General features: G+C 39.5%; 1 protein-coding gene across 2 annotated transcripts in view; it reads right to left on the minus strand.

Moving 5' to 3' along the window:
* Nucleotides 1-20,263, minus strand: part of MMP16 (matrix metallopeptidase 16) — a 193,732-nt gene extending 173,469 nt beyond the window's left edge. Inside the window, exons 1-2 of one of the 2 annotated variants that reach the window (XM_075494902.1) lie at nucleotides 19,799-20,263; nucleotides 18,936-19,128 (exon numbers count right to left, since the gene is read on the minus strand). In XM_075494902.1, the coding sequence (XP_075351017.1) occupies nucleotides 18,936-19,067 (132 nt within the window). In that variant the 5' untranslated portion in view covers nucleotides 19,068-19,128; nucleotides 19,799-20,263. Of the gene's footprint in view, nucleotides 1-18,935; nucleotides 19,338-19,798 lie in introns of those variants that run through there. The other variant, XM_075494901.1, reaches the window with a different exon arrangement.
* Between the last annotated feature and the right edge of the window lie 1,168 nt (nucleotides 20,264-21,431).

Genomic DNA, 21,431 nt, shown 5'->3' on the forward strand with positions numbered 1-21,431 from the left:
TTGCCTCATCTGGTATTTTGTTGTATTTTAAAATTTTCTAAATAAAATAAAATAAATAAGTCTTAATGACTTGAAGCTACTTTGCGAAGCACACAAGAAACATTTCTGGAAAATTATCAGCCACATTATCATCCTGCAAGCAATACGCCCCTGAATTACAGTTATCCCACAGTCTACAGTGTTCAACCAATAGCACTGATGTTAGCAAGAGCTAATCCCGTGAGTGAAGAGTACAGAGCAAAAGCAACATGAAACATTCTAGCTGGTGACAGGGGATTCCACGGCTTCAGTCATAGTCCCCTCGCACTTGAACTGAAAGCTTTGTAAGAGAAGTGTTCCAGGTGAAACCACAGCCACACACAAGTCAGAGTAAAACACCCATTAATTTCAGTCAGGACACATATTTCACCGCAGGAATTTCATTGTTGCTAGTCTTGCTGTATTTTCAATATCCTTTCTTCTACTTAGAATAAAGAAGTGAAGTTAAAAAGGGGAGAGGAAGCACCATATGTTATATGTTAATAACTACACTTACATAAAGAACAAGGAAGGATCTAAAGAATTGCAATCCAATAACTCTGACTTCACTTTTAGGACAGAAATTGGAAATGCTTGCTATGGCCTCATTTACAAACCTTTAAAACTGTATGCTGCATAGACCAGCCAGAGTAACCCAAACTCATAAAAAAACTACACATGGCAAATTTACTGTATGTATTGCTGATATGACAGACGATACATGTGACACAATTAACATTTTATTTATCTCAATTTCAAATCAGTTAATGCTGCATCACACAGCAGTTTCACCTACAAGGTCAGACATTAGAAAAGTTGCTCATACAGATTAAGAACTGGTTTACAAAATGAGAATGGAGGGTGTCAGATCAAGAGAAAGCATTTGACTTGCGTAGGAGTAATAAGCACAATAGGTATCAATAGCTTGATTTTTACACAGTTTATACTGAAGACAGTATTTCACAGGGAGTCAGAGGAAGATAATAATATCAATGACAAAAAGCCACTCTGGGCTTTCTCCTTTTCGAGACACTGAATGGTCTAGCTTCCCTAAACACAGTTCTCAATAGCATGCTTTCCCAGATCAAGGCTAAAGTCCTCTGCTAGGTACCAGGCTGAGCTTTATAGAGAGAAATGCAAAGGAAAAAAGCAGAGGAAGGCTCGTTTTTCCCCATCTAAGTACTACTCTGAATGTGGTCTTAAAGGCTAATAATGCTAGATCATTGTTACTACAGGAGTTCAGAGGGCTGCTAGTACATAACACAAGTTGATCATCCCAGCTCAGTTCCCAAAAATACAGTTCAAATCAATTCTCAGTGGCATTCTTCCTTGACAGTCCCAGAAAGTACCAAACAGTGAAGGAGCCTTGGAAAGCTCTCTTGACTTACCTCACCTTCAGCACAGGAGACTCCAAGCACTGGTTGCTTCTTTTGCCTGAATCATATCCCAGATAAGCACCAGCATACAACTGTCCACATCCTACAAAGGGGCCTTTCATTTTCTCACCGAAGGGGACAGGTTTTCCAGCAAAATTCCATCCACTGTGAGATTTTACTCAGAGATACAGACCTGACTGTGAGGCAACACCATAACATTTGCACCATCCACAATCTGCAACCTTAATGGAAGTTTGTAATGCAGAATTGCAAACGTATAAACTTCAGGAAAGCATTTCACAAGAGCCAACTGCGTAGGTCATGATCAGAGGTAACAATTAATGTTTCTGCTTCAGCTGACTCTATTCTCTCACCTGGAGACTTGGGTGCTGCTTTTTCCAGCTCAGGTTTGATCAACTTTGGTACAGCATTGGGTAGCTTGCCCTGCCACTAACCATTCTAGAGACAGTGACAAGAAAAAGCATGTCTGTCTCCTCAATAGTCAGTCAAAGTAAGTCAAACTTACAACCAAGAAAAACACGATCATAAGAAAGCAGAGATCCAAAAGAAATACAATGCAGGGCAGACAAACAAAGTGTTGACTCTCAATCTAATGTATGCAACAAATGGCAATAACATTATTTCAGGCTTTTGAAGGCATATCTTCTAGATCATACGTAAAACCTGACTGATCCCTGGCCCAATACACCAGTATGACCCTACTGCAGACTGATATTAAATAAAGCCCTGATCCTCAAGTCTTTAAACTTGGTTAAATACTCCTTCTACCATAGAAGTCTCTGTGGCTAACCTTTGTGTGTGGTGCCTGGATGATGCAGGTCCAAAGAAAATATTGATATGCAAAACCAAAGAAACAACCAAACAATCAGTTTTCCAACACAGTGTCTGTCATCAAAATTTTTTGAGAGAAACTGCAACAAATGGTAACAAGGACATAAATGTTCTGGACATCTCACCTGAACAGAGTGAATCACCAAGAGGGACAAATCAGGATCAGTTCATTTAAGAACATTCACAAAAAGACTGCTCATGTCTACATTACATGTGCCTGAGACCATTCTCCAGCATGAAAAAATTACTGGCACAACAGCTCACCTCCATACTATTAAACACACAGAGTGCCTGAATTCAAAGCCTTCAGGAGGTTGTCCCTGGTCAGTAAGAGTGCTAGCTGGTCCATACTGAAACCATGCCTGAAACAATTTAACCACATAGACAGATGAGTTCAGTGCCTGAAGACTTCCCTGGCATTGCTTAGCTTACCAATATAGACAGTTATTCTGATACTGAATTTTATACTTTTTGAAACATGTTGTGTTATCTTGAAACTTAACTCCTGCAAGTTAACTTGTCATTAGCTTGGTATCTTGCATCAAGCAAATCAACAGGTGAAAGAGACAGAAGTTCCACATGATATGAAAGTTTATCCAAACCTTTTCAGTTTACCATCTGTGCTGGAAATTTCTCAACATAATTAAAGATACTGAAGACTTATACCAGTTTCAGTTAGGTCTGTAATGCAGCAATTTAAACTGTATTGGCACTTTTACATAGAGCTCTCCAGAAAACCTGCAAAACCAGTTTTATTATTTTAATATATTATACATAAACACAGTCAGATCTCTTTCAAAAATCTTCCAATACTGTGTTCATTCAGCATAAACCCATGTGGCGTAACTTGAAACTCACAGTGAACTCAAGGGATACCTTCTTGTACAGACTCTGCTTCATCTTATGTAAGACAAGGGTTTTACGGTCATCTGGGACTGTATTGCAAATGCTTTTTTGTCTCCAACATTAATGTGATTAGGGCTTTATATCCAGGCTGGACACAATGAGTTAAATTCATTCCACTATCTTTAGAGAGACCCTTTGTGGGACTACACCTCAAAAGCTGAATCTAACCCTATTAAAACAAGCAAAGAGCAATGCCTGAAGGGATTACCTCCTCTGTTCTTTCAAAACCGAGCCACACCATCCACTGCACTTAGCTGACATATAACTGTGTTTCTGTTTAGCTCTTACTTTGAAATTCATGACGCTGTCTCCTTTCTACCCAAGCAATGTTTTCTAAATCATAGGAAAGAAATATGGTGGCTGATTTAAAATACTCCCCATAATAGACATATATGGTTAAAATAATGAACTCCCTATTTGCATTCTTGAACAAGCAGAATCCCTATTGCCAGGTCTTCCAAAGGCCATCCCTGATTTTCAACTCCTGACTCGTGCATGAAGTGAATCACTACAGGAATTCTGAAGTTTAAATTTATATTGTTAGGCAGCCAACTGTCTATCGTGTCGTGTCGTCCCCTTTCCAATCAATATCCATTGAATATATATCAATCTGGCATTTTTCTCATGAAAATATTATCTAAGCAGTCAGCTACTAAGCAGTCCTGTCTTCTTAAATTTCATGTATCTCAATCAAAGTGAAAAAATAAAACAACAAAATAAAATAATATAAAAAGAAAGAGGAAAAGCATCTGATTACATAGGAGGAGGGAGGATTTATATTATCTAAATACTCATATAAAAATTAATTTGTATTATTTAAATACTGTTATCTGAATGAAACTCCTTAGTTCACAAATTATTGCTAGTTTATGACTAAAAGTACATGTCACTACTGATATTGGTATTTTAGTATACTGCTTTTGGAGGTCTAATCTTGAACCTCTAGGACACTGGTCCTACCTCACTACAACTCTTTGTCTCTCACAGATGCTACAAAATACCAAGTTAAGAGTACAAAATCACAAACTTAGTTTAAAAGCAGTAAAATCTATGCATTTCTTCTCCTACTAGAGAAATCGCAGTACCTGTAAAAATAAAAGCTAAATTTCTGGAGAACTGCCTGGTCCCTGCTGCTGCAAACAATCAGTAGCTAAGTCGTAGAATCAGACTTAGGCTTCTCCCATGGTCAAGCACAAGGCCAGCCAGTTAGCCGCTGTCAAACAGTTTATGGTGTTATGCAAATTGTATACTGTTAGTAGTCATCATATACTGAAAAACAGTGTTTGTCAGCAGTTAGAAGTACTTTGACCTTTTGAAGTGGCAAGTTTTAACAGCAGCAAAAATAGCAGCAAATACAATTTTGAAGACAATAAAAACTTTAAAAAGGTATGAAGTGAGCACTGTGGCTAGTGCTAGATAGGTTTCATCTTAAATATTTGGTATGTTTCCTGAAGACTCAGATTACCGGATATAATGAAAAAATTCAGTTTCTTCTTTAGCTGTGACTTTCTCATCCTTGTTTCAAGGGAAAAAAAAAAATGAAGATGTGCACTCAAAAGCCTGAAAAGCTGAAGACAACCAAAAATATTCCAAAAGCCTTTTTATGATTTTCAAACCAGTCTGCTTGATTCCACAGGCCTTATTCATGATTGACAGCATTGAATTAAATGTTATTGGAAAAAGAGATTTTCACACATGGTGTCTGAATAGTGTAAGTGACAAAAAGCAATGAAGCGGAGAAGTCAATTGATGCAATGTAGTCCATATTTTTGGTCTAATGCAATAGCTATAGAGTTCTTAAGGTAGACAGACTAATGCAGAAGAATAAACATTACAGTCAATGGCTGTCAGTAGAGCCATCAGCCTCACTGAATGAGGAAAATTACTGTTAGATTGAGGGTGTAGGACAAGGAATCCAGTCCATTACTGCTGGCGAGAGGAGTTATACTATGTAAGTCCTTTCATTAAATAGTTAGACCCCATCTCAAAACAAGTTAATTTTTTCTCCCCTATAACACCCTCCTACTATCCTTCTGGGAAAGTGGTTCAAGAATACCACTCCTCTAGTGATTTTAAACTTTGTTCTAACTACAAGATTCAGTTTACACATAGATAGTTTATCTCCACTTCTTTTTGTACCAACTTTATCCTTTATGTACAAGTTAAGGCTACGGATTTCCACACCAATATTTACCTTAGGTATTTAATATATATGTACTCTTAATTTACTCAGTAAAAATGTTTGGCAATTCAGTGCTTTTCAAACAGCTTGGAGTAAAATCTTGGATCCAATGAAATTAGTGGCACAATCTGACCAATTCCATGAAGTTAGAAACCCATCAAAGTTTTCCAGTACAGACCACTAGACACAGATATCTTATTAGGATAATAGGTAAATAAGTAAACATATAACAGTTATATAAAAGAAAATAGATCAAATATGGGTGGATTCCCTTCTTCTTCCTGTCTCTAAACAGTTTCTTCTTATCACTGAAACACGGGTAGTGTATGAGCTCTAAAAAAAGAAACCATGGAACAAAAGCATATTTATACTCTCTATATAAATCTGAAGGCTGTTGAATTCTTTCAACAACTCTGTGAATTCTTTGTTCCAAAGGAAAAAAAAAAAATTTCTTATTAGACACTTTACCAAACACCGTTAAATAATTTTCAACTATACATGTGGCTATTTTATTTCTAAAAACAAGTTAACACCTACAAAGCCCTTGCATTGTAGGACATTTAAAGTTAAAAGTCCCACTCTGTCCTTTTCTAGCTATCATGCTAAAGCTAATGGGCATGCTGAATTTCTCCATTGTACTAGAGGTGGAACATGAGAAAAGCTATAGTTGCTTTAGGCTCTCCTGTCCTTAGTCACTCATAACATTTACAAACCATCACAGAATGTATTGTTCTAACATTTTTAAAGCTTAGTTTCACCTTAAGAATCATTTCCTTTGCTGCTGAAAATTTAGAGAAGGAAGGGAATATTCATAAAGACATTAAAAAAAAACTTAATGAAACGGAATCTTTATCTTGAGCAAAGCTAAAGAAAGAATGAGTTTCTACAGAATCCAAATCTTTTGGTCCAAATTAAATTGACATCATCTCCTTAGAAAGATCTTGCATGTACAGAAAAATTCTCTAATATCTCAGTGGAAAAGGCATCTAAGCAATTAATCTATGAAGAACAATGACTCTATCTTTATCTGACTGCTGGGACAAAACGTGAATTCTCTCGGCAGCCAGGAAAAATGATGGGATTATTCACAAAGGAACTAAAATACTGGTTTTTCTCTAAATGAGCCTGTCAGTGCAAAACAATAGAGTAGAGCTAAATATTACAAAGGAAGCTCTTCTGGAATAAAAGATTGCAGATATATTACTCTTCCTTCCCAAATGCAGACCTAAAAATCAACAGCAGATCTAGTCTCTATAATTACATGATGGCAAAAAACTCATTCAAATAGTACATCAGGTAGCATACTCGGGTATTTCAAATTTTGAACTTATAAATAAGTAAATAAGCAAACATATAAACATGAGCTGGCCAATAACACTCTTATTCTGACTCAGTTAATTTCACAGTTTGAAGACCTAAAGCAAGTAGTGTAAACAAGTAAGTTAAATTAGATACCTGCCTATGATGAGATCTAAATTCTGGTATTAACACAGAAATGTAAATTTGTGTTGAATTAATCCACATTTTCCTTTACATAACAAAAGTACTTGAAAACATAGCTAATTATTCTTGAGGGCCTAGGGCTCTTACCCAAAGAAATTATTAAAATGTCATTTTCATTTTTATCTTCTTGGGGATTGTCTATCAGACAACAGACATTTAGTGAGCTTATTCTTCTAAAATGTATTTTCTAATTACTTACTTTCAAAAAAATGCTTAACATTCTGTTCTCTCTCCTCAAGGGCAACAAATAGCTGTTTAGAGGTTTTTATGTTTAGGAAGGAAAGACAGCCTTTAAAATCATTTACAGTAAGGCATCAAATAACAGTCAGAAGCACTAAGTTTATAAAACATGCCAGAAGTATTCTCTGTAAGTTAGGTAATATGTTTTACACAGATTTAAACAAGCCCAGGCCTGGTCTCATTAAGGTTGAAGGCAAAACTGCCTTGTTGCCAGTGGAGAAATGTTGTGTTATTTATATCCCTAACTAAGCATTTAAAATACATGAGATCTAAAGATGTAAGAAAGTGTTAGCCTCTTGCACCAAGGGATAAATGTATTTAATACTGTGCAGGGCACCAGAGTGACAGGATAAAAATTGACCTACCATAAAAATGGAGCTCTGCTCTTGGTTTTGTCAGAAGTACAGGTGTCTGGTGTGATCTGAAATGATCTACATTATCCAGGGGATGCCAGATATATCATCGGACCTTTAGGAGGCACATGCTTTTCTGGAACAGTATCTAGAGGCTGAGCAAGATAGACCACAGGGCCTAAACAGCACCAGGTACCTAGACAAGTGTAATGAATCCCACCATTGCAGAGGGAAGGGATTCAACCCCAAATTACGACATCTGAATGCCACTGTCTGCCTGGGGGGAGCCCGACAGATATAGGTATCTTGACACCCTCCACCATCACTTAAAATTGGGAACAGGATTCAGTTACTTAAACAGAAGTATCTAGTGTCATCTGAGATGACTTAGGACACAGCCTGGCTTTCTGTTGCTAGCCTAAAAAGATGAAGCTTTCGTAGGTCCTGTGTTATTTCTGCCAGCCTTGTGCACGTCTCGGCCAAGGGCACCTTAAATGCTGGTTGCCTACACATAAGTAACTGGATCACACTACTAGTTATTCAGTTACTGAATCCAGTTACCAAGAGTAGAGTCCAGAAAAAAGATTCAAGTCACTCTGATACAGACATTAACTGGTTGGTCAGCTGAATTAGTCTCTTTCCTTCATTGACTTCAGGGAGCAGACTGTTATTAATATATAGGAAACTTGTACAGCATGTTTGAACACCTAAATTTAAGTACTGTTCTCTCAAACTGAATCCCTTTCCCAATCTAACCCTGTAGCTTGTACACTTGCTGGAAAATATACTTCATGCAAATCATCCTCCACAAATCTCATCATCAGGATGTATATCAGCAAACAAACTCAACCTTCCCACATAAAATATCTTGAGATCCTTGTTTTGCAAGTGTTACATAATTTTCAAAGCATCAGAGCTCATGTGTGCCAGTGTCATGAACATCTTTAAGTCCATGTTTGTGACCACACTAATGATGTAATGTGTGAAATTCCAAAATAAGATTTTTAAACAGAGCATAATATCTAGATGTCCATAACACTCCTACTAATATCCTATTTTATTCACTAGGTAGTAATACTTAAATACAACAAGGCACAGTGCTTCGAGAAAATCATCATAAACTAGTCAAACTCTCCTGAGGCAGTGTCAGCAATCCATACACATCTACATATCTTTTAAAATCAGGCAGTGTTAGTCCATTTCAACTGCACTAAGGATTTCAAATGGAGTGAAAATTTAAATCAATCCTTCATTTCCCTCTGCCTCTCCTGTATTTTTCATTCTGTAAAGTCAAAGAAATACACCGAATTACCAATCAGTGCATGCCATCTATGCTCATAAACAGCTGCTATCGTCTTGGATTACAGAACAGACATCACTTTCTACCAGAAATTGCCTAACCTGAGCCAACTTCAAACTGTTGCCAGAAGCCAAAGGAAAAGTCTATTGAAAAGAATTCTTCCACTGTAGTTTTCCCTACTGTACTTTTACTAGCTTTTTTTCAGTTCCAATTTTGGAAGTCCCATCACTGGATTTTAAAACTTGACTTGACTAAACTCCAGCAAATATACAATAGTTAGCAGTCCTGCACTGGCAGAGAAATAGGCTTTTGATAAGTCTTTCCCATCTCTAATATCTCTGATTCTATGGTTCAATAATGACTAATGATTTTCCTTGGCTGCAGGCAATGGTCTGTAGGAAGACAAGCTGAGGGGAAAGAAAAGAAAAAAAACAAGAAAAAAGAAAAAGATTAAAACAAGAGATAAGAAAGAAAGAAGCAAGGAAAAGATAAGGAGGAAAGTGGAAGGAAGGAAAGTGGAAGGAAGGAAGGAAGGAAGGAAGGAAGGAAGGAAGGAAGGAAGGAAGGAAGGAAGGAAGGAAGGAAGGAAAGGTGGGTCATAAGGTGAACTCAAGGTACAGGAACCCTGAAGAACAAGATTCAGTTTCCACTTCTATCATACTTAACATGTTAGCACAGCAAGTCTCTTATTTCCCCTGTGCCTCATCCTCCCACCATTAAGTTTTTAACATCCAGGGGTATGTGAGCAGCATGTCTGCCTATTAGTGGTGTCTAATAAAAAACATTAATACCTGGAGCAGTGAAAGGCCAATCTTTTATTGTATTTCATAAAAATCCACAATTATTCAAACAAAAAAGGAGAAACTTAGGTACTGCGATGACAAGGCAACATGAATGTTTGTGGAACAATTTACTTATTTAATAGTACATTCATTCAAAAATAGAACAGTTTTTAATTTTGCATTGTGTAACATTTACAATCTGATCCAAAATCCATTTTATTTGTTAAGATTTTTACATTTATTTAAATACATTTTGAAGCAAACTATTTGTTTTTGTATTTGGGTAATAAAAATTATCTTATTCCAACTTTCATTCTGAAAGCGAACGCGCTACTCTGTATCTTCACTCATCTAATGACATCCTTCATGTAATCCTACTGACAACGTTCTCTGCCAAGTTTTGGTATTTACATTTAAAAAACAAAACACAACAAAACAAAAAAAACCACCAGGGTTTTAAGTGTTATAGACATGCTTTTCACCTTTTCTGCTCTGGTACTTGCCTCTTGAACATATTCACTACTTGAATTATTACACAGATGACCAATTTGAAATGCTGTATTTGTATTTTATGATATCCCTCTACCACTTTTCATGAAAAAAAGTGAAACTGTCCCAAGACAAATGAATGATTAAGATATATTCCTGGCTCTTTTACATCACTTCTCTTCTATTGTTCTTAACGTGTATTGGACAAGGCAGCAAATACTCTTCAATTAGTCCAATTCACATTTGTGGAAGCTAGGTTACAAAGACGGATAAGCTATGTGATCGATATGAAGACTCATGATGGAACTGGACACACAACCCAGACCTCCAGCCCCCCAGCACAATGCCTCAGTCACTTACTCACATCGCCTCCTTTTTCCTACATATTCAATAATACATGCAACAGAGAAGAGATAACAAAGACCTTTCCAAAGCCGACATGTACAAGTAATGAAGGACAGAAATATCAGAATCCAGCACTTCATAATCAATAAGGAAAATCGAAAAATGGAACACAGTCCCGGGTTGTTGGGGTTTTTTTATTTAAATACATAGAAGTAATGAGAGAAAAAAAAAAGCCTTACTTGCCAAGACCAAAATCATGCTGTACAGTTAGCAATATAATACTATTACTTCTAGCAATAATAATAGATTTTATTGTGTGGAAGACAGATCATTTATTTTACTTGCAATTAAATCCATTATTACTATTCTGTACAGCATGTAAACCACGACATGTAGACAAACACAATCTGTCAATTTCTCAGTGGGTCAAAGCCATTTCCTAGAAGAGCATCACACGACCAATGTCTGAGGTAAGAAAGAAAAAATGACAGGATCATCACCTTCAGATCTGGATGCAGTACAAAAGGAAGCAATTTCCTCTTTGGTACACTTTATAAATATCCACTGATACATTTAAAGGAAGTATGTTCCTTCCCATTGAAAGGGATGTTTGTTTTTCTGTTTTGCTATCTACATTTTAAAGAAATTGATAATTTTCCATCTGCCTTCAGCTTGTAATTTTCTGAAAAGGTGTCTTCCCCCTCTCCAACCTGTATTTCACACTTGTAAGTGGAGATGTGATTACATGTCAGCAAAAATGAACAGGACCAATGAAATAAAACAACTGTTTCTCTACAAGATCATGAGGAAAAAAATATTAAAGACCACATTTTCTGATGATAGCATTTCTTTTCACATTATCTATACATCTCTGAAACCAGTTCAATTGTTTCATAAAAGGTAAAAACGCATAACAGCATCCCCATGTATTACAGACATGTCATGTGAGTGGCAAAAGCTGATGAAAATGGATATAGATTTGTCTTACAGCAGTTGCTTTTCCCCCCATAACCATGGCCTGGTATGAAGAGTGCTGGTGAGTTAACAAAATCAGAAGCTCAAAGCGGAGGGCATCAGTCCTAGAGGGACATTCTTTCCCCGAGCTCTGAGCCATCCGATATAGAGGCAAAGCCACTGCTACCAAGAGGTAGCAGCAGAGAGACAAATCTACCTCCACCCTGGCCCTACAGTGACAGATGTTCTTTTAAGATGCAGCCATAAGGAATTTGTTCCAATATTCCTCCCAATGTACAGAGACATCTTCTACAAACACTCCATAGCACAAACATCCCATTCCACACTGCTATTCCACACAAGGGTCAATCATGATATGGTCCATGAAGAATTAATACAAAAGGCAAAATATTTCTCATCCACAGCCACAAAACAATTGTCAAATAATATGCTTTATGAATATTTTCTCATAGTGTAATAAAAACTGCTATTGTTCTACAGAGAAAAAGCATCAAGTGACTTTAATGTTCTAGAGAGCTATTGTGGCTCATTGCTTCAGCTGCACATCCCCTGTCGCAGCAGTTTTAGTCCCAGAATTGTAAACCCCTTTCCCAATATTGGGTTCAAGTCTCAGCACTTGAGACTGGATTGCCTAATGCTAAGCACTGAAATCAACAGGGGATAAGTTTCCTCATACTCTGAAGCCTTGATATTGAAATTAACAGGAGATTTTAAGCATGACAAAAACACCTGAACAAGCCCCTAAGTCAATTATGTGCTGTAATACCTCAAAAGCTATGCTAGGAACATTATGATCACAGCTGAAGTGCAGATAACTCCTCAGCTGGTAAAACCCAGCTGTTAATAAGTAGAGAAACACTGTACCAACAGTTTCAGTTAATAAGTAAAACTACGGAAATATTTTTTTTCTATTTCTGTAATTTATGTCAATTTTAATTTATCACAGAAATAAGTTGTTACCACTTAATTGCTCTTACTGTACAGCAAAGATGCCTATAATGAATGATGATAAGCAGGAACATGAATGAACAGTTGCCAGGCAACCAATAAATAAAGGTTCCAAATAGCATGACCCCTCTTTAAAGGATAAAGCTCCAATCATAATTATTTTTCAAATCCATTTCAGTGCCAACTAAAATCATGTTTGCAGCACTAATCCTGGTCTTCCTCATACAAAATGAAACCAAATCTGTCATTTGACATATCACAGATAACAAATTAAACAGACTCAACCTGCTCCTTCAGATTACGGTCAATAGTGTAGTTTCAGGATAGCGAACAGGTTAGATAATAAACTGGAATCCAAAACAGAGAGGTGAGAAGAATTAAGCAATTTAAATGGGTTAATTTAAAAAAAAAAAAAAAAAAAAACACCCAACCAACCCACACCTTACATTGTTACTTTAAGGATCTTCAAAAAGCATCAACAAAGTCCTCCAGTGTTTAACTCCACAAAATGATCATTCAGTAAAGTAGAAGGATGAGACAGACTTTAAAATACTGAAAACAGATGCAGTTTGAAATGTTTTAAAATCTATATAATACCACATTCTATCTTTATAAACTCTTACAACTCAGTCTTGCTGAGTGCATAAGCAGAGCTGAGGTGCCTAGAGCAAGCACTGACCTTTTAAATGGATTCAAATAAAACTGACAAAGAGCAGCATAAATCTTAAACCAGTTAAAGAACACAGTATATCCACTCTGAAGAAACAATGAATGCTTATGCAGGAGTTTTACATTATGCCTTCTGAATAACGGAGGGGGCGAGAGCTTGGGCTTGTTCAAAGGGTTTTGGTGGGCTAATAAATTATGTATTTATTTTAGTAAGATCTCATGTCAGAGAATATTAGGAATACATGTTTTGGTAGGTTTATGTTGCACTACATAAGGTGATTACATAAATCTCTTTTACTTAACCATTTTATTTCTTTCCTTTAGTAGAATTGAGGACCACTAATAGCTGTGATGCTTAAACACTAAACAGTCAAAAAATTGCAATAGGAAAACAACATGAACTACAATTATAAACAAATCCATCTTGCATCAAAGGTCTAACATACTATGTCAGTTGTGAACTGGGACCATCTTTTCAATCTGTCTTTGAAAAAAATACGGCAACAGAATCCATAAATGTCTCTGCAACATTAGTAACACAAAATAATCTTGTACTTCACAACGGAAAATTTATCTACTGCAATTTTTGTAAACAGGAATTATTGTTTACATTACAGCAGAAAATGCACTCTGGCAGCTAGTAGTCTCCACATGTATTTCTTCATATCAGATGAGATTATATAGTAGGTATTTGCCTTCTATGACAGAAAAGTGCTCTGTTGCCTATCAGACACATAACTTTCCAATTATTTTCCTTATCTAGATATATCTGCTCATCAGAAGCCTTTACAGGAGGTTTTCTATGTATCTGTATTTCCTCAATAATCAAATAGGAAATACACACCACATTATATCTATATTTTTATTGACTATTATTTCACCCAGTAACCACCTCTACCACCTGATTCAATAACTCCTCTCTATCCTTCTAATAATTTCAGTTTGAATTTCTTGTTCTAACGAAAATCCAATTCATTTAGTTGATACCTGATGCAAGAGTGAGATTCAGAATTTAAATAACTGAGAATCATGCACACTGACTGCAACTAAAAACAATGCAGAAGACCCTGTAAAGTCCTTTTAGGACACATGGCACTATTTATAGCAAAACCACCTTAATTGCTTCTCCATAGTTTTGAGCTTGCATTTTAACAAATTATAAAGATACTGTGTTGTGTTTGCAAACCTGACAACCAAGCCCACTAGTTGAAAAGCATGTAAAGGTGATATCGGAGGATTTTTTCCCCTCCCAAACATTTATTCCTTTTCAATGACCAACTGAAGAATTAAACTGGTCAGTTTTTACGCTTAAAAGACGCCAAGTCTATGGAAGAAAAGGTCATGCATTACCATTCAGCAGAAGCTGGAGGCTAATTGTAAAGTTTATTAACAATGAAAACAACAGGGTTCTCAGCCACTTATTACCATGGAAGAAACTGATGGTAATTTTCTGAAGTTTGGATTCCACTGTATTTTGTTCCACAATATGCAATTTAACTGTCCCACCTCTGAAAATGGGAGGATAGAAAAGACTGTATTGTTTTAAAGAGCTGCTTACACTAAAATAAGAGTCATTTTAAGATCTCCCCTAGGGATTCAAGTCTATATATTTAGCATTAGAAGAAGGAAAATAGAGCGTAACTGCCAGCTTGAGGAGAGACATGATGAAGCATGCTTTGTCTCTAGCGTTTCCCACATCACAAATACAGTCAATGAAACTAGGTGTGATTCTAAAAACGTTTCTTTGCTCAACAGGCTTTACGCAGATACCCAGCTGAGTAAGAGTAGGCAGTATTAGGATCTGGAGATTAATCTTATTCCAGATTCATGCTGACCCTGTCTTCTGACCAAGGTATTCTTGTTTCAAAAACCATTTTTCCCTTAACAAAATGGTGACATTGTTTTTAGGTTTTTTTAATATTGAATATTTAATAGTAAATTAAATATACACATACTTATTATTTAAATATATAAATAAACTAAGGGATAACATTAGAAGATAAATTCACAGGATAATACCAGCTCAAACAGTACAATATTATTGGTTTTAGGAAAACATATAAAAATATATATATATATATATAGTCTATATGGATGATACTTGTGAAAGACCACCTATAGACACTCCCAATAGCACACAAAGGAGTTATCTTTGAGCAACACAAGATACTATTGGGGGGGGGGGGGGGGGGGGGGGGGGGAGTTGGTTGCTCCATCATTTTTTAGTAACAAATTATCTTGTGTCTGCTTTTTTCAATTTTACATTTAAAATGTTCTTTTAATAACTATTATTCCATTCACTATCTCACTGACGGACATTTTCTTTTGCTAGTGTACAGAAATAGCTGAAAATAGTAGAAAAACTCTACATTGATGGTATATTCTTCCATTAGTGCACTTACTCATTGATGTTATAGTTTTGGACCAAGAGTTCAACACTGAGAAGAAGGAGCTAACAGTATAGTCTTTAGTTTTTCTCATGATATCAGAAACAATGTCTCACAAAAATGCCACTGGTAATCAGTGAACTTTGAAAATTAATGCTAAAATCTTCCTACACATAAGAGTATGTGAATCTTAAAACTTCATCATTACTTAAACTATCAGTTTACAATCATCTCTCATGCGGCTTTACCACAAAGCTTTCACTGATTCAGAGTGCAAGTGTGCCCCTCCAGAGTCCCGTACTCCATGATCTGAATTCTACCCAGCTATGTCTATTACATGAAATACAACATGCATTAATACATTTCAGGATTGACAACTCAGCTATCATCGGAAGCTTGAGGATTTCATCCATGTAGATATTTGTTCAAAAGACATTTTACAGCGGGACAACAAAATTATAAAGAAGAACGGTAATGTTCATACAAGCTTGTAAACTTCAGCTTTGTGTTTTTCTTTTAAAAGATAACATTTTTATTTAATATCTTTGAGCTACAGTAATATCTCCTAAGAATTGCCCTGGCTCACAGCCTAACAAACCTGCATTGAAGCAAACAAACAAAAAAATAAAACACTGCTATGCAGATTTTGCTTATTAATCAGGAATGTGGATTAAAGGAGACAGAATAACAAGAGAAAATAAATGATCTCCTCATTTTATAATGTTCAACAGGTATTATCTGTACTTTATTTGGAGACAAGAAAGAATGAAAAAAATCTGCTTTCCAACCATCCTAAGCATTTGTTCAGCGACTCTGAACATTTAGTTCATTCAACTAAATGTACACCACTTCTTTCCTGAGCCCTACTTTGCATATTTATTCTTACTGTAATAAGAAACGTTTGTCATATTTTCACAATTTACTATCCAGTACAACTGTTTTATGCACTTGTGCTGACACAGATTGTACAGCACAATACATACAGGCTGTTGCCAAGTCCTTTGCCTCAAATTTCCCATGCTTTTAGCCTTTGCTGTTCCCAACAAAAAGAAAGTTGAATTTTCAGCGCTACCTGAACAATGTGAATGTGGCAATGGCTGTTTTGGGGCAAATCTGAGGTCCATTTAGCCCAGGACCATGTCACTGACAGTGCTCAAAGGCAGTGGCCTAGGGAAAAGTCCTGTAGTAGGACAACTCTCAAATACTAGAGTAATTCCCTAGAACACTCTTCTGGCTCCCAGCAATCTGTGGCTCAAAGACTTAAATATGAAAAGAGACTGGGAGCGCTGGCATATGACAACACACTTCGTTTCAGAAGGGCTGGGAGGAAGAACAGGAGATGGCATATTTCAAAAGGGAGAAATATGTGCCCTCATCACACACACACGTTACTTCATTCCACCCAACAGTGTTTCTTGCTCCCGATATTGCCTTTGCCCTCAAAATGTGCTGTTTTCCATATGGAAGAGGTGGCAAAAATGAAAGTGTTTCCCTTCTTTCCTCATAAAACCTCCTTCTGACTGGAGTTGGCCTCCTGTTCATATTCCACTTGACTAAACCAATCTTTTTCTCCTCCCACACTAGCTCCATCTGCCGCCCGTCTCTCCAGCAGAGCCAGATGCCAGCAAAGCAGACTACTGTGGGAGGAGAAAGTTCTGTTGCTGGAATTTCTTCCCCATACCCTGCAGGGGGCCAGCCTGTGAAGCCTGGAGAGGAGACAGAGAGCAACTTCCTCTCTTCCACGCTGCCTTCCCCTGCTCATCAGTAAAGAAGGCAGCTGAGGACATGAGCAAAAGAAGGATAACTTCCATGTGCGGTCTGAAATTTGCGACTTTAATATTTATATACCAAAAGTCTTGCAATCGTACTCCAGACTCGAGCATGGTACACACCGCATAAACACGTAAGAAGACATGAGTCCTGCCCCAAAGAGCTTACAATCAAACAGAAGCAGAGATGCACATTTGTGATAAGGAACGAACAAGAGTGACTAGCGCGTAGAATACAGAGAAAAAAAGACTAGGATTTATAATCAGGAGAGATCTTAATGATGGAGCAAAAAGACAATCCTTTCTGGAGAGACACAAGTCAGAGAGAGAAGCTATAGATGTGTGTTGTTAAGCTGAGAGAAGGATTGCATGTGGCAAGGGAAACTGCCAGTAGAGAGGGAAAGACTAGAATGAAAGCAGACATGAGGAAAGAAAAAGTGACTTTTTTATATGTTTGAGGCAATTTTGCATGAGGCAGAGGCAGAAGTACAGGTAAGAACTTCAGACAAAAAGGGAGCCAGTCTAGGGATGGAGGAGCAACTGCGGCAGCAGTCTTGCCAGAGATGGTAGCAAGAATGAGTGTCACTGAGTGAGAACAAGAGCTCAAATAAAACAAGCAAGTGTGCACATGTGTGAGACAGAGGAAAAGACACAGACTTCATTTCTCTGAGAGAAAGAATTGTGGGAACATAGGAGATGAAAGAGACCAGAAAAAAGAATGAGTGAGGGTGGTGTATGGTTGCAGCAGAAAGTTTGGAGTGGGCAGGACAGAAGAAAGTGAAGAAACACAGGGATCTAACAGAAAACCAGAATTATGTATTAGAATTTGAAAGAGCACATATAAATTAAAGAGACACATAACAAGAAAGATGAAGAAGTTGAATAGACAGGGAAAGGAAGAGGGAAATACATCACATTGAAACAGATTATGAAAAAGGGCTCACAGCAGAACGAATGGAGTGACAGGAGAGGGAAAAAGGAGGAAAGAATCTATGCAAAGATGATAAAGTCGGTAAAGGAACATTAATTAATAAAAAGCACTATGTAAAAATCCCAAACGGGAAAACTGGTAGTGTATAGAAAAGTGATGGGAAATGGATGCCCACTGAATTCTCACTGTCACTTAAACTCTTAGGGTTTGCCCCATCTAGGTATCCCCACATTTTAATCTTCTTCTTCACTTGGAAAAATTCTGTTTCCTGGTCCTTCACACCCTCTAACTTTTGTGCTGTACTTGCATCTTTATGCCGTTTGTTTCACTATTTCTAGCGGCAACTCTTTTTGTGACGTTTAAATGGGAAAAAGATCTTATTTTGTCAAATACTCTACCACAAAGAAACGTGCCAAAATCTCAAGTTTCCTTCCTCCTGTCCCCATAACGCTCTTTCATTCATTCTTCTTTAAAAAAAAAAAAAAAAAAGGCTGGGGAAACTCAGCAATACGGCGGTATCTAAAGTCCAAGATATCCTCAGAGCCTTCCCTGAGCTGCGTGTACACACTACGCCCCAGGCTTCCTCCGTGCCCGGGCTGAGGGTTTCCCGTCTTCCGTGGGCGAGGGCAGCGGGGAGGCACGGGCTGCGCTCCAGCGCTCAGCATCGCGCTTTGTGCTGCCGCGGATAACGGGATCTCCGGCTGAAACGCATCCATCAGGCGGGGGAACTCGGGGAGGGGAGCTAGCTACCGGCTGCTGGAAAGAAAGCCGACACAGGCGTATGCCCTGGCTGCTGGAAGACATGGCTGGCTATTTGATTTTATTTTATTTAGGGAATATAAAAAAAGGGAAGGGGGGAAAGGGAGAGGGGGAAGCACACACGCTCGCACACGCATACGGCTGATCTTACCTCCACATTGAAATACTGCTCCGCTTTGCACACTGTAGCACATAAAATCCAAAGGAAGGTTTGCAAGAAAAACACCCTGGACTGAGACACGAAATCCAACCGGCTTCCAGTGCTGAATGCGAGTACGATCATAGTGAACTGTGCTTCAGTGGATGGAAGATCTCTCTCCTTCTCTCTCTTTCTCTCTCTTTGCCTTAAACAAATACACAAACAAACCAGCCACCCCCCCCGTGTCGGTGAAGAGCCCGTAGCGCAGGTTCACCCACAGCAGGGGAGGAGGAGGAGCAGACACTTCACAGCACAGGCGGCGGCGGCAGGGTCAGCTCTCGCTCATCCTCACCACCAGTCCCGTAAGGAGGGAATGTGGCGTCCGAGTGCAGCCGCAGCTCCTGCACGACTCCTCTCTGCCCAGCAGCAGCAACCGCCTCCCCGTGTCCTCCTCCTCCCTTCTCCTCCTCCTCCTCCTCCTCCTCCTCTCCTCTCCTCTCCTCCCCTGCCTCCTCCCCCTCGGCCTCCGCCTCCTCCCGGGGAAGGCCGGCCTGGCCGCCCGGCGGCTCGGCTCGGCTCGGCTCGGCTCGGCTCGGCTCGGCTCGGCTCGGCTCGGCTCGGCTCGGCGCCTTCCCTCGCCTCGCCTCGCCTCGCCCCCCGCCGCTCCCCTCCACTCCAGAATGTTCAGCCGAAATCTACATAGCCCCGCCCCGTAGGCGTCTTAAAGGCGACGGGCCCAGCGGGCCGCCCTGCCGCACTGCCGCCGTACGGCCGCGCTCGCCAGGCAGCCAGCCCGCTGCCGCCGAGAGCGGCAGTCGGAGGGCGGCCGGCCGGCCGCTCGGAGGAGGGCTCGGCCCTTCCTCACACGCAAGTACCGAAGCAGCCGCACAAGTGCCAAGTCCGCCGGGAGAACGGGCCTCTCCTCCTCACGGAGAAGAGCCCGGCGCGACGTGAACGCCCTGAGTCTTTCCCCGCTCCCGCGGGGCGCGAATGCGGTCGGGGCAGTGCGTGCGCCCGGGGGTTACCGCAGGCACGCACCGCCCGGGCCGGGCTTCCCTGCCCCGCCTTGCGCGCCGGGGAGGGGGGCGCAAGCCCGGCGGGGTGGGGGCGTGCACGCCGCTCCCGTGAAGCGGCCGCGAAACGGCTGCCCAGCGCCGTCTGCGGCAGCGGCCGCCGTGCCCGGCGGGGCGGGTCGGGTCGGCGCCCGGCGGGGCGGGTGTCCCTCAGCCTCGGCGTCCCCCTGCCGCCACCGCGGGGCCGGGGACGCGCAGCTCGTCCCAGCCCCGCTGCGGTCCGGTTTAGCGGAGCTAGCCCAACCGCCTGGCCGTGCTGCCGGGAAAGCTCTCTTGGCAGCAGCGAGACGGACCGTGGCGAGGGAGGAGCGTGTAGTGTAAGCGGCACATTAAAGTGGTTGGACGGTGACTAAGGCGGAGAGATGGAGTTGCCCGAAATGCGGCCCTTGACGGGGAAGCATCATCGCATAGTCATTAGGCTGTCCCGGAGCGATTTGTTCTTTCCGCGGCTCGAAGAGAATCCGAAGTCACTGCTGACAAAGTTCACAGAAAGTGAGATCATGATAGTGTCGTTAACGGTGATATAAACGAGCCGGACAAAATCTGGGTATTGGGTTGACTGAAAATCTATTTTAATGCGTCCAAATATATGGTCATATATTTAAGGGAAAACAATGTGTGAAATACCTATAGCCTAGACAAACTTTATGCTGGATATCGTGATGTTCAAAATGCCTTGTGATTATGTCAGGTAAACTACTCTTGCAGTGATTTTATGGTTAATGGGACATTTTATGCAGCCCTTTGATATGTTAACAGGGTTATCCAGTCAAAGGAAGGTGGAATGATCCACAACATTAGTGAGACAAGGCAGTGCAATAATGCATCTTGGGGGGGAAAAAAGAGAGAAGGGAAAAAAAGCAAGCTTGCTGAAAAAAGAAGCAATTTAAAAATTCCAAGATTTGAAAAATTATCTTATTTTTACTTGTTTGGTTATCCAAAAAGATGCAAAGATACTTGATCAATGATACAGAACAGCCTGGAAGTAAAAGACATACTTGACAGATGAAATCTCCTTACTTAGATGGTTGAGGTTGATGGCCAGAATTAAAACACATGCACATTAGATGTATAAAATTTTGACAACACCTAGTAGCAGGATGTAGGAATGTGGTAGGTTCTCCATCATTTGATATCTTAAGAGTAAGACATTTATCTCTGAAGAAGTCTGCCTAACCCAAAATGACAGTATTTAAGCAGAATTCCTTATGTGATATACTTTTTTCACATTAACTTCTTGATCTTAAAGGCATTTTCTGTTCTTCAGATTGTTAGTGAAGTGAATGATGAAATCATGAAATATAGAGCTGGCAGCAAGCTAGAAGGACCTGTTGGCACTTTGGTGGCCAGTATCGGAAGTCAAAATGATCTTAACAAATTAAAGAAACGTCTTGGAACCATCAGGAAGAAACTTAATACTGACAAATGCAAATTA

This window comes from Mycteria americana, chromosome 2 (genome assembly GCF_035582795.1).
Source record: "Mycteria americana isolate JAX WOST 10 ecotype Jacksonville Zoo and Gardens chromosome 2, USCA_MyAme_1.0, whole genome shotgun sequence".
NCBI lineage: Eukaryota > Metazoa > Chordata > Aves > Ciconiiformes > Ciconiidae > Mycteria > Mycteria americana.